The following is a 25,497-nucleotide window of genomic DNA, read 5'->3' as shown; positions in this document are numbered from 1 at the left end:
TTTATTACAATATACTCAAATATTTATGATAACCCTAAAGGATTATGATTTTTTGAAAATGTAAATAGTAAATAATATTAATTGATTAGCATTGTGTGTTAAATTAAAATGTATTTTAAATAAATTATCTGATTATAATACAATTTGTACTAGACTGAATTAATAATTCATAAAGATATTAAGAAGATTACATCAAAAATGGCAAAATCAAAATTCGAAGGAGTTTTTTTTTTACTTACATATTGATATATTTGTACTAAGGATAATAGGTCTATTATAATGAATTTGGAAGATATGGTGCTATGGTATTTATTCGAATATCTTAGTAATTTATATAACTCTATTAATATTTATAATTTATAAAAATGGCCCAAGTATTATTAATACTAGATCCAATATTTCACATATTTTTCTAAAACTTTTTTAAGGACTATTATCCTTAAAACAAAATATATTTTAATAACTGAAAAACTACTGGTTTTAATTTTTAGTTAGGTATGTTCATCAAAATGTTCAAAAATATGATCCATTAGATATTTTACAGTAAAAATGAGAGTTCTCATTGGGAAAAAAATAAGTTTACATCGCCGCGGCACACTAGTTAAGAAGTACTTACAACAAATTAAAAGAAATATTGAAAGTATGGTCTTCACTCTTTAAGTATAGCTAATTAAAAATTCCCAATATTTGAATAAATTTATAAATAACTGACAAATTGTGGGATTATACTCGGAGAATCACACAATAAACCTAAAAAATTTCAAAAATCAGAATTTTAATAAATGCGTTATTTAAGAAAAAAGTGGGAAGACCGGAGGGGCGTGCTTAGAAAATCATTCTGTATAATATGCTAATTTATTATAATAGTATATCATAATACATACAAATATACAATACATATTACTTGTACGTTTAAAAAGAAATCTTAGGATAGTACCAGACGATAATCTCCTAACACTTATAATAATAAACACTTAGCAAAAAATTAGAAAATGATAAATAGTCTGTCTGTTTTTATTACAATTTCCCAGTCAACAGCAAATTTATTATAATAAGTGTCTAAGGAATATTAATTTAATTTATCTTTCATCGGAAAAATGTAGGTACTACTTAAATGCTTTTTTTATTTCGGTTGAATCTAAATGAAGTGGTTCTATGCGAAATAAATAAATTTTAACTCAATAAGTCCAAATAGGTAATTTTATATACACAGCAAAGCTGTTGGTCCTATAAGACGTCCACGAAGACAAGACTAAGGTGTAGAGGTGAAGTTTTTTACGAACGAGAAGTATACATCGATATTTGTAGCTGTTACTTTTACATACACAACGACGAAAAAGAGTAATTTATATTAGCGACTATAAAAAAGAGTTATACCACGGATCGTCCCTAAACGTAATAGTGGAGGTATATGCAAGTACAATATAATTTCGGAATAACGTGGTGATCTTACTGCGTGCCGCAACTGATGGTACCTATATAATATGCATAAACTCGTCTTATTAATACAAAGCAAGTGTTAAGTAATATAATTTTTGAATTTAAATTCACCCCCTCCCTACCCACCCGTTGGTCAGTGATTAAACATACCTCTGATTTGAATCACTGCGAAATGGACCGACCCTAGTTATGTGTTATCATAGTAATATATTTTATACACGATGTTGCGTTAAGTTTCAAAGTAAATTCTACGTTTTTATGAATTATAGTGAAGTTTTACGGCGGGTGTAGGACCGAAGGTAAATATTCGTTTTATTATTTCTAACTTTTAGTATAAAATACATAATATCATATTATTGTTATAGTAGTAAAATAGTGTCTTTGTTTTTTATTTCCGGTTTAATCGAGAGCCGGAGAAGGAACTGTTGCTCACATTGCTTCTTCTCCGGCCGTAAAATAGTGTCTGTAATAAATAATAATAGGTAACAATGGGTGTATATTCCGTATACAAATGCGTTATGAGGACGCTATGCCCGCATGCTTTGTCTCCGTCTTAGAAATGTACAACATAGCAAAAAACTGATTTGCGCGGGATAGAACCACTCCCTTGGTGTTTATAGTAGAACTACCAAGACTCCACAACGCATAGGAAACAACTTTATCTGTGTCGTAGCGTTTTTATTATTTCGATAACATAAATAAAATTAAAGTGATCAGTTTGAGAACATTTGGATTTTTTTCATTTAATTATTTAAAATTATTGGTAAGCGCTTTCAAAAAAATTAAAACGCTACAGCACAGGTAAAGTTGTGCCCTATGCGTTGTGGAATTTTGGTGATTCTACTATATGTAAAGGTGTACCAGGTAAATATATAATATTATACAAGCTAGGTAATCATAATAAATTATTATTTATTTTTCTGATACTTCAATCCATCACCGCGTGAGCTGAATTCCGGTTAAGTGCATCGAGATCAGCTACCCGAGTGTGAATACTACTACACAAAATAAATAATCAAGGGGGGGGGAGGAATTTCTTTTCTCGTCGTGAAGAATAAGGCAAACGTTTTTTTAATAGGTTTTTTTTTCTCAGTCACCCTTAATTTCATATTCTTAGCGGAGCGATGGATGTATTGGTTTTACAATGATGCGCGTCAACTTTTTTTGTAATATCTGTGTACACGTCGTTGAATAGAAGAAAAAAAAATTGATTAAATCTTAAACTAGAATAACGATTCCTGGCAGCAAATAGAACTTAGTAGGTACTTTAAATATTTGGGCGGTCAAATGTAAAAATAATCGGTAATAACCAAAAACACTTTATGGTAAAACGGGCATTTTTACGCGAAACTAGTTTACAACAAAATCAATTTTGTTTTTTTGGCATATTTTAAAATGGGATAGGTATTTGTAGAGATTATTGACTATTGTAATTTTTTCGTCTAAATTTTGTCAAAATACTCAACATTTGATATTTAAACGAAAAAACATGATTTTAGTTATTTTTATGTAGATTAAGAAACATTTCTTTAATGCTATATCATCGGCTATATCAATATTATAATTTACCTCCCCTATTATTTATGTATATTTAATAGTATATTATTGTGTGGCAAGGGCGAGAAGTGAACATTTTCAGTCGCTGGCGAGGGTTAAATTTCGGGCGAAATTGCCTTCCCACACGAGCCACGCATACTATTTTTTGGCACGCCTCTGCATTCATCGATCACGACAAAGGTAATGCTGAGATCTACGCAATAACTGGACTATAATTATACGACAACAATATTTCATCAAAGAAACAATTTGGTTTTATTTATTTTAAGCGTCACGCATGGAGGTTATAGATTATAAGATGTAACCAAAAGTTTATGTTTTGCAAGGACCGTCGACCGTGCATTTCTATACCACGGTATAGATTTCAGTGTCTGTTTGTGCAGGGTATACGCGCGTGAAATGTGCGCGTAGCACTTTTGGGGATTTCCACTTTACCGCTGGACGGAAAATGGACGCTTTCCAACGCGTCAACCGCTATCGAAAACCAAACTTTCGGTGCAGGCGTGACAAAAGATATTTTGATTATTTTTATATTTATTTATACCATGAACGTCGTCACTTCGATATTAACTTATAAGTAAACAACAGCTGCTAATTATATCAAATTAACTATTCTGATATAATATTATTTGCGATTGGGTTTTGGAAAAAATTACATCATAATATAGAGAAAATAGGTTTCTAAACATATTACATAATTTTACATTCCTTATAATATCATTCCGTATTCCTTATTTTCTTTTATTATATGTATTAGGTACCTTATAATATTATTCCCGGTGTATTCGTCCGTCCGTCCAGAAGTCCGTAGTTAATGGTGCATAGTTACGATTGTTGATTTGTTTGCGAAGTACATTGATATTAATATCATTAAACACAATATCACCAAAAAAAATAATATTTAATTTATTTAGGTTTCTACAAATAAGTATAATATATTATTATTATGAAAAGTTCGATACGAAATACGTCGTGCACTCACACACACACACGCACACACACACACACACACACACACACGCACACACGCACACACACACACACACACACACACACACACACACACACACACACACACACGCACACGCGATTGATCGCAGGTGCACTATGACCATTGATGAGTTTTTAATATTAGCTATGGTGCACCACTGCCGTCGAGTGCAGGTGTTGTAGTTAACACAGCTGTCTATGTCTCGACAAACCAGAGCCTTATCAGCGGCGACGAACTTTCATCACGTCCGTGGGCGCGATGTACGCCGGCCGTTGTGTCTCTCGTCGCCTTTCGCGTTATTTTTCCGTTACCGGTACGAAAACCACCACGTTTTTCTACGTCCGTCGCTTTTATAATATGATGACAGTTGAACGATTGTGAACCGGTTTGTCGTCGTCGTCAACGTATCCGCGATTTCGCGCTTTTACGCCCGTGTTGTTTTTCAATCGCGTTCGGTCCGACCGTCAGCGTCGAGACACGCCGTTCACCGATTTACTGCGGAAAACGCCATAGTGTGTGCGTACGTGTTCGGTCGTTTAAGCGCCATCCGACTTGCAATCGGATGTGATGGAGTCTGTCGTCCGTGTTCACAGACTGCCGAGTACCCGGTCGAACCATATAATCTTTTTCCTATATAGGGTCTAAGCATTGCTCGACTATAACGTCTCGGTAAATCAACGCCATATTCGTCGTGTATCTACTTGAACTAAGTTCAACTAATGTTGGTCCATGGTCGTGTATTGTGCACCTACACACGCGCGACATCGACAACATTTTGCTCCACTCGGCCTTAATCGACATCGTACACACCGTCAACTCCCCCTATAGACGACATCAGCTTCGCCATCAGCTCCGGACGATCGTCGCGGGTTGCCAACAACTATACCAGGTCGAACAGGTCGTACAAATATTTGTATTATTTTTGTTTATTTTTCGCTTTAGCGATATTATCAATATTGTAATCAAATATTTACCATTACAAATTGCCCGCTGTTCAAACCCACAATATATATCAACTTTATTGCAATTTGGTTATATTATTACGATTTACTATAGTACCATTGTGTAAATTCTCTCGTCCTTTCTCACCTAAACCAGCTACAGTCCACTTTAAAAGGTTCGTGTGTGCAGCCCAGTCGCACATTATGTTAAGTAGGTAACAGTCTTCTTTTTTTTTTAAATTGTACATAGTGTACAATCTTATTTATAGTCTATTGCTTAAAATACGTTTAGAAACAGAGATTCAGCACGCTCGCCAGAGTTGGCTTTTCTAAATATTGTTTTTAAAATAAACTTTAGCTTAACAAATATTATAATATTAAATTAATAAGAAAAGTAATTATATCTAATAATAATAATAATAATAATACAAGATATAGTTATTTTGTGAATTACATTTTTTCCTGCAACGTTCGTATATGAAACGCGATCTGGTGGTTTAATTGCAATGCCGAGAAGTTTTATATGAATAGATCAGGAAGTTATATTCAGAAAATATATTGTTAGACATATCCCTATAATTTTATTATGCTTTGGAATGTGAATAATTTTAACAACACGCGTTGTCGTTATTTCGAATTTGTTTTCAAAAAGTAAGAAATTCATATTATACCTTTAACATAATATTATTATGTACTTATCATATTATACATATTATCATGAAACTTTTATTTTTAATAAGTACTGAAATAGTGAAATATTAAACAAAAACGTTAAATCAAACGTACGAGTATACGATGAACTTTTAAAACAATATTTCAATTGTTTATAGCGCACTGAAAATTTTAATACTTTGGAGAACAACTAATTTTTTTGGGACAGATCGTTCTCTTCTTTTTGTATTCTGTCTATGTATAGGTACCTATCAACAACTTTCATGGCTTTCAGAAGCATAGAGCGCGCATCGTTCAAGTTCAGCTGTCTGATATTTTTCAGTTTGTACGACGGACAATGTATAGTTAGTTTAAAGTTTCACTGCAAGAGTGCGTTCAAAGTATGAACTTTGTATATAATAACGTTTGTTCAAATATTTTAAATAATATTATCTTAGGTGGGTATTATGACAATATTTTGAGTAAATGATAAATAATTGTAATTTGAAAAATATGGTGATATATTCTTATCTTAACTATTGGTATGACGTGTAAATCAAACTTATATGCATAATATAATGCGTCTTCCCGATAGGTGCAATAATTACTTTAACACGTTTACAGCAATAATAATTCAATTAATTTCGGTTTAAGTCTGTAATTTCAGTATTTCTTACAAATGTATGTAAACGGAAAAAAAAACACTATAGTTAATTTAAATGTAATTATAACAGTATCATCTACTATATATTATAATTATATAATATGGGTCAGTTTAAACTTAAGTTCGAATTACTAAACTTAAATCTCGACTTAAATAGTTAGTACTTTTGTATAGTTTTTTTAACCATGCAATTGAATACTATATAATTTGACTATCATGTATAATTTATTTTACCGAACTATAATATAGTAAGTTTACATTTAATTATAATCAATTTCCACTATACATGTTTTCACTATAATATGATTTTCTCTGTACACGATAGCAATATTATGTGAAATATGGGACTGCTGTTCTACTCGTTATATTTTTGAGAAATTTTATTTGTGCATTTACGCCTTGTGTATATATTTTTTTTTGTAAAATTGGAAATTCTGTATGCAAATTTTTGTTTTACAGCTTTTTTTGATTTGCACCCGGTATATCGTCCAAATAAGTTTTCAGATCGATGTAGTGCAACATATCGATTAGTATGATACACTTTATAGTTGCTTATAATCTTATTTTTCAAAAACGTTACGTGTGTTATACCTATGTAATTTTTTTTTTTTAAATGCGTGTTTTGAATAATATTAACGAGACATTTTAGTAGGTCGGGAAAGGTTCTACCCCTCATTTATGAATGGTCAAAACCATAGTACAGTGAATTTATCAATCAACACTTGGATACAAATATTTAAAATAGTTAATCATTGTGTGTTATAACTTATAAGTTACTATTTTTTACGATTTTATTGAGATGGGAAGGAGGGTTTGCTCATGTGAAAATCGATCAATACTCCTAAATAACGTTGTAAAAATGTTTAAGAAGTTGGTTATAACTTACATAAGACTCTCGTGACTCTCATAACTCTCGTGGTTATCCGTTCATTCTGAAACGTTTTGGTTTAACTCGGTTGTCACCGAGATTGTGCTATCTAATTTGTTTCATTTAATTTATTTCAGTACTAATTAGTTTTATTGATGTCTTATTATACGAAATTGCTGTATATATTGTATTGTGCCATTGCTTTAGATGTGCTATCTATTAATTTGTTGTCGTTTACGTCACATTTTCCAGTAACCCATACGAGTTTAATTTGTTACTAATAGATAACAGATTGTTGTCTAGATTCCAAATAGTATTTTTCTGTTATTTTTTCGTTGGTGCACTTATTTTATTGTTATGCTGACTTTGTTGATAGTCTGAATGCATAGTTCGATAATACATAATATTATATGTATTGTTTATATTGTGTAATAACTTAAACCGCTGACCGTTACAAGGAGCATATTATTATCTATACTCTATAGTGTAGCTATATTTTATTGTATGTTATATGTAGTCTATGTAATAAATTATAAACTATTATTCTATTATTCTTAAACTTATGTATATATTTTATAATTTTTTTTTTTTTTTTTTATTTGATTTTAAGGCTTCGACGACTGAGGTCATTAGCCTGTAAGGTTGGTAGGGTTGGTGCAGTAGGGTTGGGACTGTTGGTACGGTCGGTTAGGAACACGTGCATGTGTGACAATATTTTTGCGCACAACGAACCCAGATGGTCACCCATCCGAGAACTAGTGGCAGTGGCCATTGCTTACTCTTAATCACGTCGCGTGATTGATTTCAGCCACTGCGCCGCGCTGAGTAACTTATAATTTTTGTTTAGGTTATATTAATTATTATAAAAATACATAAGTATGAAAGAAAGATTTTGAAATGGTTAACATTTTTTTTTTCATTTAAGATTGACTATTTGCAGAACAAGTTCTTGTTTTCAAAATAATTGATAATATTTGATTGTCTTATTTGTTTGAATTCCTAATAATTACTGATGACTGGTGAGTGATGACATTTGTAAATTATAGTCCGTGAACAAATTTGCGTCAATAATTTGAAATTCTATTCAAAAATATTATAGAAAAAGCACTTATAATATTCATACAAAATTTAAACAATTTTTTGGTTTTTGATACATAAATATTCGAAAAAATATTTTATTAATTATATTATTATTCTTAAAATTAAACTTCGATTTAAATAGGCATACATATACAGGAAGCCATTCCACCTCTACCTCATCCACTATAACCATTTCTTAAATATTAGCTAATTATTATAATATATAGGTACAAAATAAATTATTATAAATGACAGTTAGTAGTAAACAAATAGACTAAAGTAGAATCAAATTTATAAATTATTTTAAAATGACATCAACATAACATAATCATATAAAACATGCAATAAAATAACGATACTCGTTAAAATGTAAAAGTGAAAATGTGAAATTGTTATGGAAAAGTTATTTAAGGTTATGGTGCTTATTTACTATAACTGATTTTTTGAATTTTAAATTACACTTCTTAATTTCATAATTTCCAGAACCTACTTAAATTTTTACAAAATTTAAGGAGAATCTTGTTTCATTTCCATTTTCCTGTACTTTAATGATTGTTTTTTAAATATTGTCGTGACTGGATTTCAATTCCAACGAGAAGTTTCTGATACCTGTTACAATTTAAGCACTAAGGATAATAGTCCTTAATAATGGTCTTACAATTTACATGAAACATTGACTATATTATGTTATGTTTGGTCTAGTAGTAATCATGATTATACTCTAAAAGTTTTTGCAAATTATTAAATTATAATTTTAATTAATTTGTATTAATGACTATAATTTTCAAATCATTATAGCTCTTATATAGTTATATCCGACTAAAAAGTCTAAACTCGCATTATTATGAACTATTATTCTAAGTATAGGTACAAAGTTTAATAACTCAAAAAATCCTTGTTAGAATTTCAGTTTAGTCGTGTGGATCTTTTTTATAAAAAATAAGAACCATAAACTTGACAAATTACAGTAAAAAAGGGTGGAACTCATTTGAAAAAAATTAATTTGTATCGCCACAGGACTACATGGCATGTAAATTTCAATCATTTGAAATATGGCCTATATACTTCTTAAGTATAGTTAAAAATACTAAAAATCAGAATTTTAATACCTACATTTGTTATAAAAGAAAAAAATTTCGTTGGTCGCGTGTTTGGTGAATCATCCTCAATATATTTTATACTATTGGTCCCAAAACTCCCGTATCTGTATGAATATATCTGCGGAACCGTGAAACATCATTTTAATTAAACGCTGTTTTACTCAAAAGTAATGTTTAAGGTAATTCTAATGTAATGGCTTGTATTTTCTTTTAGACTATTGTTGAAAAAAACCATATTATTTAGATAAACAGATTTTCCACGGAGATAATTCGTGTGATATGTGACTCTTGGGACAGAGTGTATAATATATATATAGGTATTAAACGACACGTTTGCCGAGTTGAGGATTTACAATAATACACAAGTCCTATCTGCACCCTTACGACTTATGTGAGTGTTTGTGTGTGTGTTTACTCAATGCTCGCTACAGATTCTTTATTCGGTCTTGGCTCCAGAGCTCGAAGTCTTGTCGCGAGTGTTAGCTTTTGAACGTTACTGCACACGTAAAGGTACGATAACAACCACGCGAGATCGATTCAACCGCCGATGTCCCACGGGCTTATACGTCATAATATATAATTCTATACAGCACAACACGCCACTACTACATCATATATATACCTATATATATATATATATATATATCAGGGTATATATCTACTTGTCCTTCTTTTGTATTTCTCGTATATATATATACACATATATATATATAATATATATATTGATATACTGCACACAGAAGAATTGGGACAAACCGCTAAAGAGATTTTCAACCCTTCACCTCTGCACCACCTGCAGCCCAACACTTGGCGATGCTGAGTATAACCTCTTCAAATTGATCGTGCGCTAAGTGCACCATTGGACGAGACTGTGTGCTGTGTATAATATATATATATATATACATATATATCACCTTCTTGTTATTAATCCCACTATACGGCCTCGGAGGATTTTTACAAACAGCCATTCCTGGCCGCGGAATATTTGATATGGTGCAAATACGAACCGAAATTCGTGTTTGCACCCCATCGTATTATAATGGCAATTTGTCAAATCATTATTTACGTATATTTAGATATTTATAATCAGTGTATATTATAATGTAATGCACATACGTTTATCACGGATTTTCCGGAAAACTATTACACGAGTATAATAATTGCTGATTTAATTTATGTTTTGCGATTTTTTTTTTTATGTTCTGGAAAACGTCTGTTTAATACATGCATGCTATACGAATATTTAGGTATTTGACGAGGGTAAAATTGGAAAGCAAAGACACACGTTCATTGACCACATGAATTACGGTTATTATTTATAGGAATTGATTATAACTTCACGAACCTGACTGTGCTCTTTGGTTGCATCTATGATTATTGCACTATTATACATTTGCCAGATGGTTCACTACTACACTGCATTCATACAAGTTTAACTTGTATGAATAACATTATAAATATTAAATTATATTATATATTTTTTTATTTCAATTTATAAGTTTGAATTATCTATGAAGCTTATTATTTATACTCCTAAAGCTGCTTATGGTCAAATAATTGTATAGAGGCGATTGGACCGACTCTTTTATATCCATCTATCATCTGTATTGGATACATTTTGTTATTTACAATATAAGTACCTAATAGATTTAAGTGATGGTTATTTTGTCTATGTAAACTAATAATTGTGTGATTAGCTTATGTATGTTATCCTATATAAAACCATTCTTTCATTCCCTTCCTTATAATTATTTGAGGTAAACTATTTAATTGATTGTTACGTCGATACAATTATCGGAAAAAAATATGATTGAAGATAAAAAAAAAAGTCAAATGAATAGGACTTGTTGTTATAGTTGTAATATTTAAAAAATTACATATATTTATTTATGTTATATATTTTATACATAACTCTAAAAAATAAGCGTAACCGTGAATAATTTTTAAATTGTAAGAGGTTAAAATAGTTTTTGAGAACAAACCGAAAATAAATAATTCCTTCTTCTGACAGGTTTATGTTTGTGGTTTATGATAAAATATGAGATACCTCGCTATATTATTATTCTCGTAAAGTCGTAATACAAAAATATTTACATGTCAAAAATATGAAGGTAGAAAATTTGAACATTAAGTACCACTTACTCGAAATCTATTTAGTTCGATCCGTAAATAGTATTGATTATTATAATTTAAATCTGACTATAATATTATGATATTTTCATTTATATTATATTTATACTTATAAATAACGATTCAGTAATTATAATATATTAAGTGGAAAATTAAATTCATATTTTATAATTTATTAAAGTAAAATGGAAAACATTTAAAAATATTTATGCCTACTAAATAGGTGTAATGTGCGCAAGAAAAACAAATTGAAAATGCATTCAAATCTGTCTATTCGATGAGGTGAAATTGTGTACATAAAATGAAGACGGTTATCTACTTTATGTTCAATAAATTATGTTTATGACGCACACTGTGTGCAGCTCAATTTTAAATCAAATTTACATTTATTTCTGGTATTATTTTCATTGAGTTTGAATCAATTTTAATAATATGCACGTTGTTTAAGGTAGATGATTTTAAATAATGCGTTAAGGTGGACGAAAATAAATCCAAGAAGACCGCCACAATTTATGATCTAAATTTATATTCGTTCACGTCAACCTGGATATAGTGACATTAACTAATTTTACATATAAACACCACATCTTTTAAATTTTTTTTTTTTGTAAAGTTTGAAACTATTAAAACCATTGCAATTGAAATAAACAAATATAACATATATGTTCATAAGACTATGGTTATACACTGAAGCAAAATAATTAATTGCCTGATGAAAATATACAAATACTATTTTGTACAGGCAATATATTATTTAAAGCGGTTGAAAACTATACTGTGTACGCTCACACGTACAATATTTTAAAAAGCGGACATAATAATTTTTGTTTCCATTATAATTTATAAATTACTAAAGAATGTTTTGTTACATGTTTCAACCTGTCACGTTGATTGACTTGTTGGACATTATAATATACAATTAATTTAAAATCCTCATATTTTTTATGCATACATAATTTATTATACTATATTCGTTGGTGTATATTTAATTATATTTGTTTAGATTAAATCAACCCGTAAACACTATAGTAATATAATATTCGGGCGAGAGACACAACATGGTATACCTAGCCGAAGTCTGTGATAGTTATATTGTATACATATTGTATGTAGGTACCTGATATTTATTATGTATTAAATTCAAAGTTGTTTACACTTCAATGTATTGTTTGTGCTCACTCGTTAGTATACAATATGTAAAACACTCAGCTTATTGATATAAATAACATATAATCATAAATGGTTAATATATTATGAATTTATAAATGGTTGTGTTGTATGTGAAGAAGAGATTAATAACATTTGTTTTTGGATATTATTATTATTTAAGCATCAGTGTCTAGAACGGTTATTTCCCTAAGAACTTTTTAAACTAGTAAGAAAATTCAATATATAAGGTTAACATCTGTTGAGAATATAGCGACCAATGGATTTAGTTTCAAAATAAAAAATGAATAAAATTGCTTAAAAAAACACACCAAACAAATCATGTAAATTAATATTTTATTAATTATAATTTTTATTTATAAATTTACATTTTTAATTTATTTAAATTGCTTAAATTATGACCTTTGATTGAAAAAAATATTTAAATTAATTCTATTAATTTAAATAAGTACTGGAGTATAAAACAATATTTTTAAATTATGGACAACCGTATAACTCTATAGTTATAAAGTAAACATACAATTTTTTGAGCGCAGATTAGTTTTAAAACATTGAATGTTATTTGGAACAACCTTAAAGTGTAAATACATTTAAGTACAAAACTTAATTATGGAACTACCTACCTAAAAATTAATATAAGGTTTATTATTCGTGAGCTTTGCAACATTAGATAAAATGAGTAGGTACAGTACTTATATATAAATACTATGGTGGATATATCCTGTGACTTTTACAGCACCACTATTTGCTCTTCAAACACTTGAAAATATAATAAATAAAAATGTATTTTATTTTATTTTGTATTTGAGAAAACAGAAATGTCGTTTGAGAAAACTATAATGCACGTAAAAGAAATCATCGTGCATACGTATGCTGTTTAAATATCGCTTCCGGTCGGTTCGCATACACATGTATAATATAATGCAATTTCTATTTCATGTATAATATTATAATAATACATTATTATGTATACCATTCTTAGACGGCCGTGGTCCTTTGATCGTCGGCTTGCATGGCGAAGTTAAAGACCCGCACTCCATGATGCCCACGTGGTCATCGTTAGGGTTGGCTCGGTATCGTCGCGAGGCCCATCATTATGGTGGTTACCGGGGTGTGGGGCAAGGGTAAGTCTTGGGAGAGAAAAAATCCCACCGGAACATCTGACACTGTGGCGTGCGGGGAGGGTTCCCCGGACATCAACAGTCGTTCCCCGCGTGGTACGTCACACGACCCGCGTGCTCATCCATACCGCTAGCCAACGTCGTCACCATGGTAACCCGTTTTCAACCTCACCCTCACCCCTACCCACACCTACGGTTGACGAAGACTACCACCGCCCTACTGCGGTCACGGTGGCCGCGGCGTCGGGTGGTAGCGTCTACGTGGTAGCTGCGGGGTGGAAGGGTACATATCGATTGGACTCGCACACCGCTCGCCCGAAGGCGGCGCCCATTTGCTCGTCTATATACATTATGTACAATATTATATACAACACATACATTTATATATGAGCGCACACAAACACGAAAACTCGAAATGACCTTTACGGGGCACTGCAGTCATTAGTCTTGTTCACTTCCGTTGATAAGAGATAAGAGTACCCCGTGCAGTTGTTGTTGTTGCTGTTACATTGTCGCAGCGGTGTCACTGACGAGGCCGACGGTCCTCCTCTCACAGAGCACCCGACCCAAAAACCATATTTGACCCCACACGACTTTATATTATATGATATAGTTCTTAAATTAATAAAACCTAAATTGTTCTCCTTAAAGTTTAATAATTGACGGACGCGACTGCGTTTGCTTTAAGTAGTCTTTAAGCATCACTAAATGAATTAAGGAGTCAGGCAGAGTCAGAGAATAATTATACTTATATATGTGCATAATACTATGGGTTACATTTTATTTCGAGTACATTTTTACCGGACGTCATTGATAGGCGTAATAAATGTGTTTTCCGCCGAAAAATCATTATCAGAAGCACAACCAATAAACCCTTGCGTATTTTTTCTCGATCATTCAAACTAAACGTTAAACAGTTAAGGCTGAGTCACGTGGTGAGCCCGTATAGATACACAAAAAAAAAATACCAAAATATTGAAAAATATACTAATATTATAAGCAGCATTACAGACACTTGTATATTATAGTACGGAATTTGTAAAAATAAAAATGTTATGATTAAAACAATATCTCACAACTTGTTGTGCATCATCAAAATTTAAATTTTTGTATATTCAATACTAGGTACACCAATGCTGTTAAAAAATAATACTTAATTAAAATTGTTTTTTTTTTTCACTAACAAAAACATATGCAGCACGCTAACTAATCTAAACTCTGTGTACCACAGCATAAAATCAAAGTAAAAAAATAATAATTCAAGTTCAATATCTCTAAATTCGTACTATCGAAATAATAATACTATTATGTACCTATATATAATATATAACACAATATGTACCTAACATACCTATTATTTTTTAATAGTTTGTATATATATTTCCCTCTATCCTATTTACTTATTGTGCTCCAGAGGTAGAAATTGAAAATTTAACTTAAAAAAAAATATGAATATATAGAGCAATAACTTCGCTGTTAAATTCAGTTATTTCAAAATGTTATTCAGATCTGAAAAACATATAATATTATATTGTATGCAGGTACACCTTGCTGACATTTTTATTTTGAATAGATGCATTACCGTCTAGCACACTACAATTTGCACAATGTATCATCGATCCCGTTGTGTGAATACAAACTAAGGAAATGGAAAATAGTCTACTATCAATATAATTCTGAACATTCGAAATGAAGACAAAATAATATATCCTAGAAGTTTTGTCGAGTGAAATTACTTTCCATCTCAAAGCAAGTGCGTGAAATTTCAAGTAATTATTAAAATAATTCTTATGGTAATAATCTTGAATTTTTTTAAAGGACCATTTAACCCAATGCGCGTTATTACCACTCTTAAACTCTCGTTATTATTATTATTATTATTATTAAAGAAGTGTTATAAAAATAAGAAAATGTTTATGCATTCAATTAAATTGAAATATTTTAAAAATAAATTTATAGACATGTAACACCTATTGTATTAGTATAGTTATTATGTTTTATTATATAAAGTATTTAGAACATAAAGGTAGAAGGTATATTAATATATTATTTTCAAATGTTAAATATTTTATTTAAGTGTATAATTTATTTAATTTTTATTAAAGTATACTATTATTATGGTTACATGAAGTTTCGCAAAAATCATATACATTTTTTTCTCGATTTTTTTCATAATGGTTGTGTTTCATTTGAACTAATTATATGGAGTTCATAATTAGGTTGTTTTCTTGTATAGAGGCTGCAGGTTTGGATGGCTAATGTTTTCATTGTAAAAAAATATAATCATATATAAACAATGACATAGTAGTACATATTATAATATGAACCGGGATTTCAATAATTACATCGGGTGGTCGGGTCGCTTTTTTTAATCACTGGTAAAATGAAATAATGTCAAATGGGAACAACAGACGAGTTTGAAATTTGTATAATGCCAATCAGTAAAAGTTTTTTGACTGATAAAATCCCAAACAAATCCGTTCCAAACGAATTCGTATTGCATTCGTGTATCTATACTAACTTAGACTCGATGTATATTTTAAAAACATTGTTTTACAGCCCTTGGGAATTTCTTATATTTTTAGAATCGAACAAAACTTTTAAAATCAACAAAAGTTCGATGGGAGTTTGAAATTTGAATTTGAATGAAATATATATTTATTTAGCAGTAAGAATATTTGAATTTCCTTGTATTTAACATTTTGTAAGCGTTCAACAAAATAGTATTGTTAAATAATATTTATATATTATATGTGCCGTGTGGAAAAATTAAATCAAATTTACCTTACTTGTACGAGGTATACTTGATATTCAGAAATAGTATTTTAAACCATAATATAATAATGTATTAGAATACCGATGAAGTATATGGGTTGATGAAATATTTTTAAAAGGATAGAATTATGTCCAACAAACAAGGACCAAACACAATCGCTTTGTGTTCTCAGTGTGAAACGGCTTTTGAAAAATATTTATTATACGACGTTGATGATTGTCTTTGCTTATACGAGTATTTGTACTTAATGATGTACATTTTATAATTGTTTATGTTTTTAGTTTGAAATAAGTGTTTTTGTTGTTTTAAAATGAAGAGTTGTCGAAGTTTTTCATTGGACAGTCAACGGTATTTATTTTATAGACGGAATAAGCTGCACTTATAATTATTATTTTAACTGATGTTAACAGACGTACGTTTCTCCAGCCCCCCCCCCCCCCCCCCAAAAAAAAAATATGTTTTTATTATTAAGTAATTAAAATTCCGTTAATAAAACAAAATCATTTTAAATTTGAATTTCAATCGTACCTACCTAACGTCACTTTGCCTATCGCCTAAGCCTACGGGATAACCTAGCTAATCAGATGACTTTTCCTGCCAAAATTCGAGCATTCAAACCGTTTCTACTCAGCGTCGAAGACTGAATTAAACATTATTTAACCGTTTTAATTCGTATGAATATTGTGTGTAATAAAACCTTAAATCGCTTATTTGTACATATTCGGTGAATTACCATTTTTAGTATCAATAATATTCTATACCCACATAATGTACTCAATTATATATCCATACACTTTTTAAATATTGGCGTTGAAAAAAATTCGAAAAAAAATGTTTTTGTCGTTGGGGGGGGGGGGGGGGCTGGGAAAATGGCAATAAAGGGGCAAAGCCCACGGTTCTTGAGGCTTTGGGTTTACTGTTTCGAAATAAGTCACGCAAATTCACGCCAATTGCACGCTAAATATTGAGACATAAAAAAGTCCTTAAAGTTCAAAATTCGGATGAAGAGGGGCTGTAGAAACGTTTCTTTTTTTTCTTCCCCCCACTTTGTTTACATTTTTAAACCTGACCTAGTGCCACGCAAATTTCAAAACCAGTGACGCCAATTGCACGCTAAATATTTAACCAAAAAAAAGTTTGAAATTTGATAGGGGGGGGGGGGTGGGGGCTGGAGAAACGTACGTTGTTAACAGTTTCATAATCAAATATGTTATACATTATAACTCTAAATGATATGAGGAAAAATTACTAGTTTGATATGAAAATCGTCAAAACTATACGTCCAAAAACGGTAGTTCACTCAATTTCAGCTGTATAGTAACACAATTTCAAAGTCACAAAGTCAAAATATAATTCTTTCTGCGTTGATGATTTGATCTTTGGCATTTGTTGCTGACTTATTGTGGTAGGTATCTTCAAGGAAGCTTATGACATAATAGAATTGCTATTTGCTATATAAATTTATTCTGTACGTACATAAATACGGACAAAATACCCTTCTCATTTTGCAAAGAATCGAAAAGCCTATCCGGCGGAATTCAAGCGGATTGTTTCGGACGACGGGGATCGATTAACCGATGAGATAACGAGCTCGTTTGGCAAAATAATCCTACGAATTTCCTTTTATCCGAAATGGATAACACAAAAACACAGTGAGTGACGCCAACACTAAAGATTAGGTATAATATTATAATATTATAACCTGTGAGCAACATTAAAATGCTATTCGTGAAATCAGAGTTCGCTCTTTCGACGTTCATTCAATTTTGAGCTTTTTTTATTTTATTATCCACACGTAGGTATTGCCGTGTAGCGTACTGGTTCTATTTCCGCGTAAAAACATTATTCGTTTGTAAAACATTTGTAGATTGTATTATATAGTCATGTGAAATAATAATACATAACACTACGACGAGATAAAACGAAAAAACTGAAATGTTTCCAACGTGTCGCCGTCGTCACATATAAGAACAATGTTTGATCAACTAAATCAACGACATTGTTAAAAAAAACTAAAAGTGCTTTCGTCAGGATATTCTTTAAAATAAATCCAACATGTTTATAAACTAGAACAAAATGTTCAACGCGTGTAGTGTCTAGCTTAACTTTTTTTATTATTATTACAGAATATAAATCAGTCTTAAGATAATATTGCATATTGTGTAGTACTGTCAGTAGTTGTACTACACGTGTGAGACATACCTCGACCATTAACATTTAGAACGCAATATTTATCCTGGTACCAACTATTTTAACTAAAAATAAAATATGTATTAAATATTTACCAACTTCAAAATTATATATATATTTATTTGAAGAAAAATTAGTTATTAAAATTAACTGATAAACTAGTTACGTGTGAAAAATAAGTTCTACTGTGTACAATAATTATTGTTTTACGTTTTACTTTTACAATAATTTAATAAACATTTTGAAAAGCGTGTTAAGTAAATTGGAAGAAGGTCTTTTTTTTTATCTCGCATAATAATATTTTCCCCTTTTTTACTACGTGATAAAAATAATAAACAATTCGGAAACGAGTAGTACATAATAAGTATCATGACTAGGTATATTATTTTTGGACGTATTATTTAATCAATAATTCCAGTAATTTTATTGTTTTGTTTTTAAAAAGGGTTTTTTTACAAAATGAAAATCTCATAATCTTTAATAATTTCCAAAAAAATAAAAATTATTTTACCAGCAACGGTTAATAAAAAGGTCATGCGAGGTATACTTTTGTGTATTATGCATAATACAACTCATTAATCTTACATACAATTTAATCTCGGGTATTTACTGTTTTACTTGAAAGGGTATTTATAACAATATTATATGTACTTGGTTGTTCGATATGATTTACTTACATTTAAGACCGTTCAAGTAACGATATTACATTATGTTATAATTAGTAATTACTATCTGGTACAAGTGTTATATTAGGAATTATTAGGATACTCTTCGATACAAAATCAATAGAGTATAATATTAATGCGTTCACGTATATTTTATTTAAAACTTGTACTCCTGTAAATTAAAATCTAATTAGAATAACGGCGTAAGGTCTTCATTATATATTTTGTATTTAATGCCATTACAATATTAAAGAAAAATAATTATGACTAAAAGCGTGCCACTCGTTGGTATTATTATAATTATTATAAATATTTAATAATACGATATTGGCGTGGTCTACTCACTATTAGGAATTATAATAAATCGTGTCACACGGCTGACTCGTGCTTTTGGAAAAATAACATTTCGATAAGATTTCGAACACATGGACTTACCTGAAACAAGAAAAACAAAATCAGATAAGTAAAACAGTATTGATTATAAATGATAAAATCAACAAAAATATATATTCCGAAAAAGCACATTAAACGTGTAACAGTGGCAGTTTTAATACGCAATACACGGAGTCTGGATTGACAATAAAATTCAAAAATTCCCCCAAAGCACCATCGCATAATAATATTATTAGAATATACTGACGGACAATTTTATGGTTCGTTGCGTTACGGTATATCCGTCCACATATTTTTGGAATATTGTTTTCCTAATGCACTTCTATGTATATTTATTGTCGTTTGCGGGTACACTATTTTATGACCAGACCGATAATAAATAGCGGGTCCCAAAGCTATAATTATTAATATTATACATAATATTTTGCCTACTTCGTTTGGGATTTTAGCATTCTAACCGAGCACTGCTGAATCCCCATTATATATGAGAAGTAATATTATAATAGTAGAATGTGTAGTAAAATAATAGTTATAGACGATTTTTTACGTTCGTTCAAAAGTTATTTTGGTTTTTTTGTACTACCTTGTAGACATCGCGTGTCGTTGTCATATTATTATGTGGTTGGTGATTCGTGGATCAGACGTACTCGTAGGATTAATTTAAATATTTAAATAATTTAAATTTTAAACGATTGAAAATTATAACCTATAGTAAAAACGCAAACTCAACGATTTTAGAACACACGCAAAATACCAAACAATTGATCGAGTAGAGAATTATTATAAGTGTCTGTGCAGCAATGGTGATATCGATGGATTAGCGATAAAATAATGTGAATAATATTACTGACTGACTACTGACAGTCATGTTTAATGATAGAACATTATAAATTGTGGTCGTTATTGTATACCCGGCGAGGTGTTATTCTTTTGTGCAGACCACCATACTATATTGATCGATCGCGTTTAACAGTTTTCCCTACGTGCTACGGTTGACAGATGAATATAGAGTAATATTACCTATGCTATTTAAATGTAAATGTCAAAATCATCGGTGATTCGGGGATCAGTCGTACTCGAACAAATTATTAATTCAAATATTTAAATCATTTACATTTTAAAAGATCAAACATTTTACCCACAATAAAACGCCTACTTTTATAGAATACAAGAAAAGTATCTGCAGTAGAATAATCATTTGTAGTTATATCGACGGGTTCGCGTTAAAATAATATTGCCGACAGTCTATGTAGGTAGGTAGTGCTTTTATAGAATATTATTGTAGTCGTTGTTGTATACCCAACGACGTGTCATTCGTTTGTACAGACCATACTGTGTGGAGCAAATTGCACGTATACGATCGCGTTTGACAGTTGTACCTACGTGCCATGGTTGACAGATGATTAGAGTAATATTACATATGCTTTTTAAATGTACACGTCAAAATCGGTGACGCTCACTCTCACTTACCTCGTCTACAAGGGTCGACATTTTCCGGAGTGAACAACGGAATTTTTTTTCCCATCTCGTTGAAACCGTCAACGATGATTCACATATAAAATAACATACCTAGGTACCTATGCATAATATATTGTGTATCCGCGATACGTCGTAGGTTTTATTTAGGTAACAGTTTTGTCGGAAGATGAAACTATTATACGATATTATCGGTCGATCGTTTCGGTTTCATGATCGAAAGTGACGTGACGTGCTAACACGCTGTGTTGTTAAACAGCATTAGCAGCTGACACTCGCCCTTTTAACCTGTACTGCTATAAATATAAATAATACACGTTCGACGACGGCCACTTGGACACATTTCTGGTAAAATTCTGACGGACGCCTTTGAATATTCAATTCGTAAAAGTGATTTGCGATTTGAGTGACCGGGTGACAGATACGCTATATAGAATGCCATCTCTATTGCACAACTTGGTCTCGAGCAGTTTTGAACGGCGACGTAAGAAGTAGCTGTCACCGAAATGGCAGCGTGTTTACCTCGCACAGATAAAACGCTTTTTTATCGATCCGACATTCGCCGAGTTGGTACAATTTGATATAATAATATATTATATACGCCACGCAAATATTATGTGTATTTTAGTTCTAGTGACGACCGGAGGTTTAACGTAAAAAAAATGTTCTGTAAGTTTTACGTACATTTTTTTCTACAGGTATTGTGTTATATATTTTTTGTTTAACAAAATGTATTCTAACCTGCAGTGGATATCATTATCGTAAAGCTATTATACAATTTATATATTTTCACGCATATTATTCTATCTTGGTTTACCTTTATAACAATACTATACGTTACACACCCCACTGTACTGGTGTGAACCAAATATTATTAAAATAATATTAATGTGCACACGAAAACAATATTGAAATGAGGGGTTACTCGTTAATGGTAAAAAAAAATGTAGCTACCTAGTAAAATAAATATCGGCAACATTTATCGAGCTTCCATCACCAATTATTACACGGGCCGCTGTCGCGCTGGAATATTCTAAAGCATAACTTTAATAATAATTGGTCAGTTGTAGGCAAAAACCATCAGAATGGTGTTCGAAATCGTCACGGTACAAATAAATTACCCGTTAATTATAAAACGACTCAGCGCGATGGCGGCGGGAGAGGGTTGATCGAGATGTATTATAAAACTGAACGAGTTGTACGCCAGCGACGATACTGTGGTTTAATGAGACTAATATTCAAAAGTTTGTTCAAAGAAAATTGAGGTAGTTTTATTATATACCTACGTATTATGATGTTATTACGAATGAGATGTCTGCGTGAACGACACCGCTGCTGCAGTATTTCCCCCAGCGGTGGTGTGTTTGAATATTTCACCGAACTTATGCATTTAGAACTTTAGAATATTACTGTTATCATCATCATCATCGTCATCATCATCATCATTATCATTATCATCACCACCGCCATCGTCGTTATAATGGTAAACAATTGATTAACGAAATCATCAGACTTCCAGAAATTACTACAGTCTTTCGGTGGCTGCAGTTAAACTCGTGGGTCGTTCGGAAAGCGGAATTGAACTGTCACTGTTTGAGATATTATTTTTAACACGCTGTTCAATTCATTTTTTAATTTGCTTATTATTATTAATAACACCCTGATGGTAAATTAGTACAGTTATATTATACATTATATGCGAACAAAAGTAACACACAATTAATAAGTGTTAAAAAAATAATACGTTAGGTAATCAAGTATAATATTATATAAAACTAAACAATAAAGTATTATAATATTATATAAGTATAATTATATAGTGTTGTAAGTAATGAACACAATTAAAAATATACATACCTAATATGCTTTTTTTTCGCTAAATTTCATACGCGGCCTGCATAGTAAACAATTCAAATTTGAATATATTTGGCCCAGTCAGTACATTGAGTCATGCCTGCAGTGGTTAATGATTTAGAAATTTAATTCTTGTAAATTGTAAATTATATGAAAAGTAGCTTGATTTATGATAGATTGGGAAGAAAAATTGATTCATTTTTGATAGTACCTCTGGACAATGTACATTATTGTTAAGTAACTTGAGAATAAACGATATAATGTCATTAAATAGACGTTGAATAACCGAGCTATCGAGGCTACATTTTATCATAATTGAGTTAGTGTATAATAGTGTCGGATGTTGGTGATTATAGTTATATGTTCTTAAAATCTTCAGAAGTGACACCTAATATATGACACCTACATCGCATATTGATGATACGGCAGTCAATAGAAAATAAATAAATTTCATTAATTTATATTGATATCATTCTTCATCGTTCCCTCATTTAATTTCGAGATTAGCCGTCGTTCAAATGACCCAGCCATAAAATCAATCGAAAATATAAATGTGACTTGTAAACATGTAATTACGATTTTTGGCTATATAAACGTCATAAATCGTTACTTCATTATTATTAGGGCTTCGTACACACCTTACGATACATATTATTTTTTTACGCTTAAGTTGGATGATTAAACTAAAACTATTTTTTAAACATAATAAACAAGGTTGTAAAAAACAAAAATGTAACAACTTGAACTAGCAAAGTTTATAAATTATCATATAATAGGAAATGCCGGGATGTGCTAAACAACAGTATAAAAACTTAATTGAACTTCGATTATGGCGTACTACGCTTGAGTTTTTTATACTTATTTATTCTGCTACGAAACGTAAAATACAGTTTGGTAATATGATAAGAAATGGGTGATTAATAAAAAAAATCTCACGTATGGTGCTATAAATAATATATAGTATATATACTTACAAAGGAATAATAAGGAAACTATTATAAATCGGCTTCAAATAGGGTATACATTTAGAACTCGCAACCTTAACCAAAACAGATCCACTGCCCCATATTATGTGTATCATGCATTATATATTTTTTATGGTTAATTCATCTTAATAGAATGCGAAAAAATATTAAGTTTTGACAAATAAACATCACAACTATAACAGATAAGAGAATTACTACAAATATGTCCAATAAATTAAAAATTATTAATTTCATCGACTTTTCGAAAGAAACTAAATCATACAATTTAAATTAAGTTAAGCATTCACCGTAAATAAAAAATAGCTATTATTGAGGTAGTACAATGTTTGAATATCACAATGCTATTTAGTATTTAGTTCATAAAAAAAAAAATATACATATACTTACATATATTTAAGGAAAACCTATTAATAAAATAATTATTATTTTTGATAAGTACAAACAGTAGGTACTGATTAAATTTAATGCAGTATGGAATTCTATTATTTTTTATTACTCTTTTATAATAAAATATAAAAATATTTAAACTGTCAGTTTATTTAGACGAATAAAAACGTTTGATTATATATTTTGGCAAACACATACAATTTTCTGCGATTGCAGGTTATACATGAAAAAATAAAAATCGAGATTTATGTCCAAGGTTAAAGGAGTTTTTTTCCTATTAACTTTCGTCGAGGCCATTATACTGTGGGGTTAATTTCATGAATCGAAAGAAGACGGACGTAACGGTGTGATTAATCTACGAGAACTTTTGCCCGGGATCAGCTGCAGGTTTAACGACGTTCTCGGGTCCGCATAAAACGGACAAGGCTTAAACATACCTATTTATATTTTGTTGAACAAAATATAATAAACATACCTATTTATATTTTGTTGAACAAAATAGTGTTTTTTTATCTTATAACATTTTTTATTGTTTAGCGGTAACATAATACGGATTCCATTTAGTTTTATATTCGACGCCCCGTGACCACTGCATTCCAGTACGCGACACACATCGGAATGATGATATTTCATTCTGGTTGTGTGAGTGTATATAGGAATCAGACGATTGGCCCATAATATCATAAAACTACACGAATACCACTCCACCGAGATACAATTTTAAATCTGGTTAAGACGAACGTGTGTGCAATAGTTTCGATAAAATACCGCATTTGACTGTATGTGTGTCTATATATAATGTTTATATGTAACGAACAGAGCTGTGGTAGTCGTGGGTTTTGTAGACTCACCATTAATATTTGCATTAGTATACAGTACACACACGCCATAAATATAAATGTATTAAGCAATAACTTGTCAGTATGAAACACGTCGTTATCTGCTCGAAAATTATAATATTATGCATAACATGTTTGTGGTACGGTGGTGTAAAGACGTTGGGTATGAACAGCCGTTAGGTAATTCAATGATGGGTTTCAGCGCCCTTTTAATTACAATT

General features: G+C 30.7%; 2 protein-coding genes across 3 annotated transcripts in view; both read right to left on the bottom strand.

Moving 5' to 3' along the window:
• The window catches only part of LOC132952816 (cAMP-specific 3',5'-cyclic phosphodiesterase), a 680,524-nt gene that overhangs the window by 287,548 nt on the left and 367,479 nt on the right, over nt 1–25,497 (bottom strand). The window lies entirely within an intron of this gene.
• The window catches only part of LOC132952349 (cAMP-specific 3',5'-cyclic phosphodiesterase-like), a 132,674-nt gene continuing 126,875 nt past the window's right edge, over nt 19,699–25,497 (bottom strand). Inside the window, exon 3 of the mRNA XM_061024634.1 lies at nt 19,699–19,776. Within this exon, the coding sequence (XP_060880617.1) occupies nt 19,773–19,776 (4 nt within the window). The 3' untranslated portion in view covers nt 19,699–19,772. The remainder of the gene's footprint in view (nt 19,777–25,497) is intronic.

The sequence above is a fragment of the Metopolophium dirhodum genome, chromosome 9, assembly GCF_019925205.1.
Source record: "Metopolophium dirhodum isolate CAU chromosome 9, ASM1992520v1, whole genome shotgun sequence".
Lineage (NCBI taxonomy): Eukaryota > Metazoa > Arthropoda > Insecta > Hemiptera > Aphididae > Metopolophium > Metopolophium dirhodum.
The sequence above is the reverse complement of the archived record's forward strand: the minus strand, read 5'-3'. Positions and strand labels throughout refer to the sequence as shown.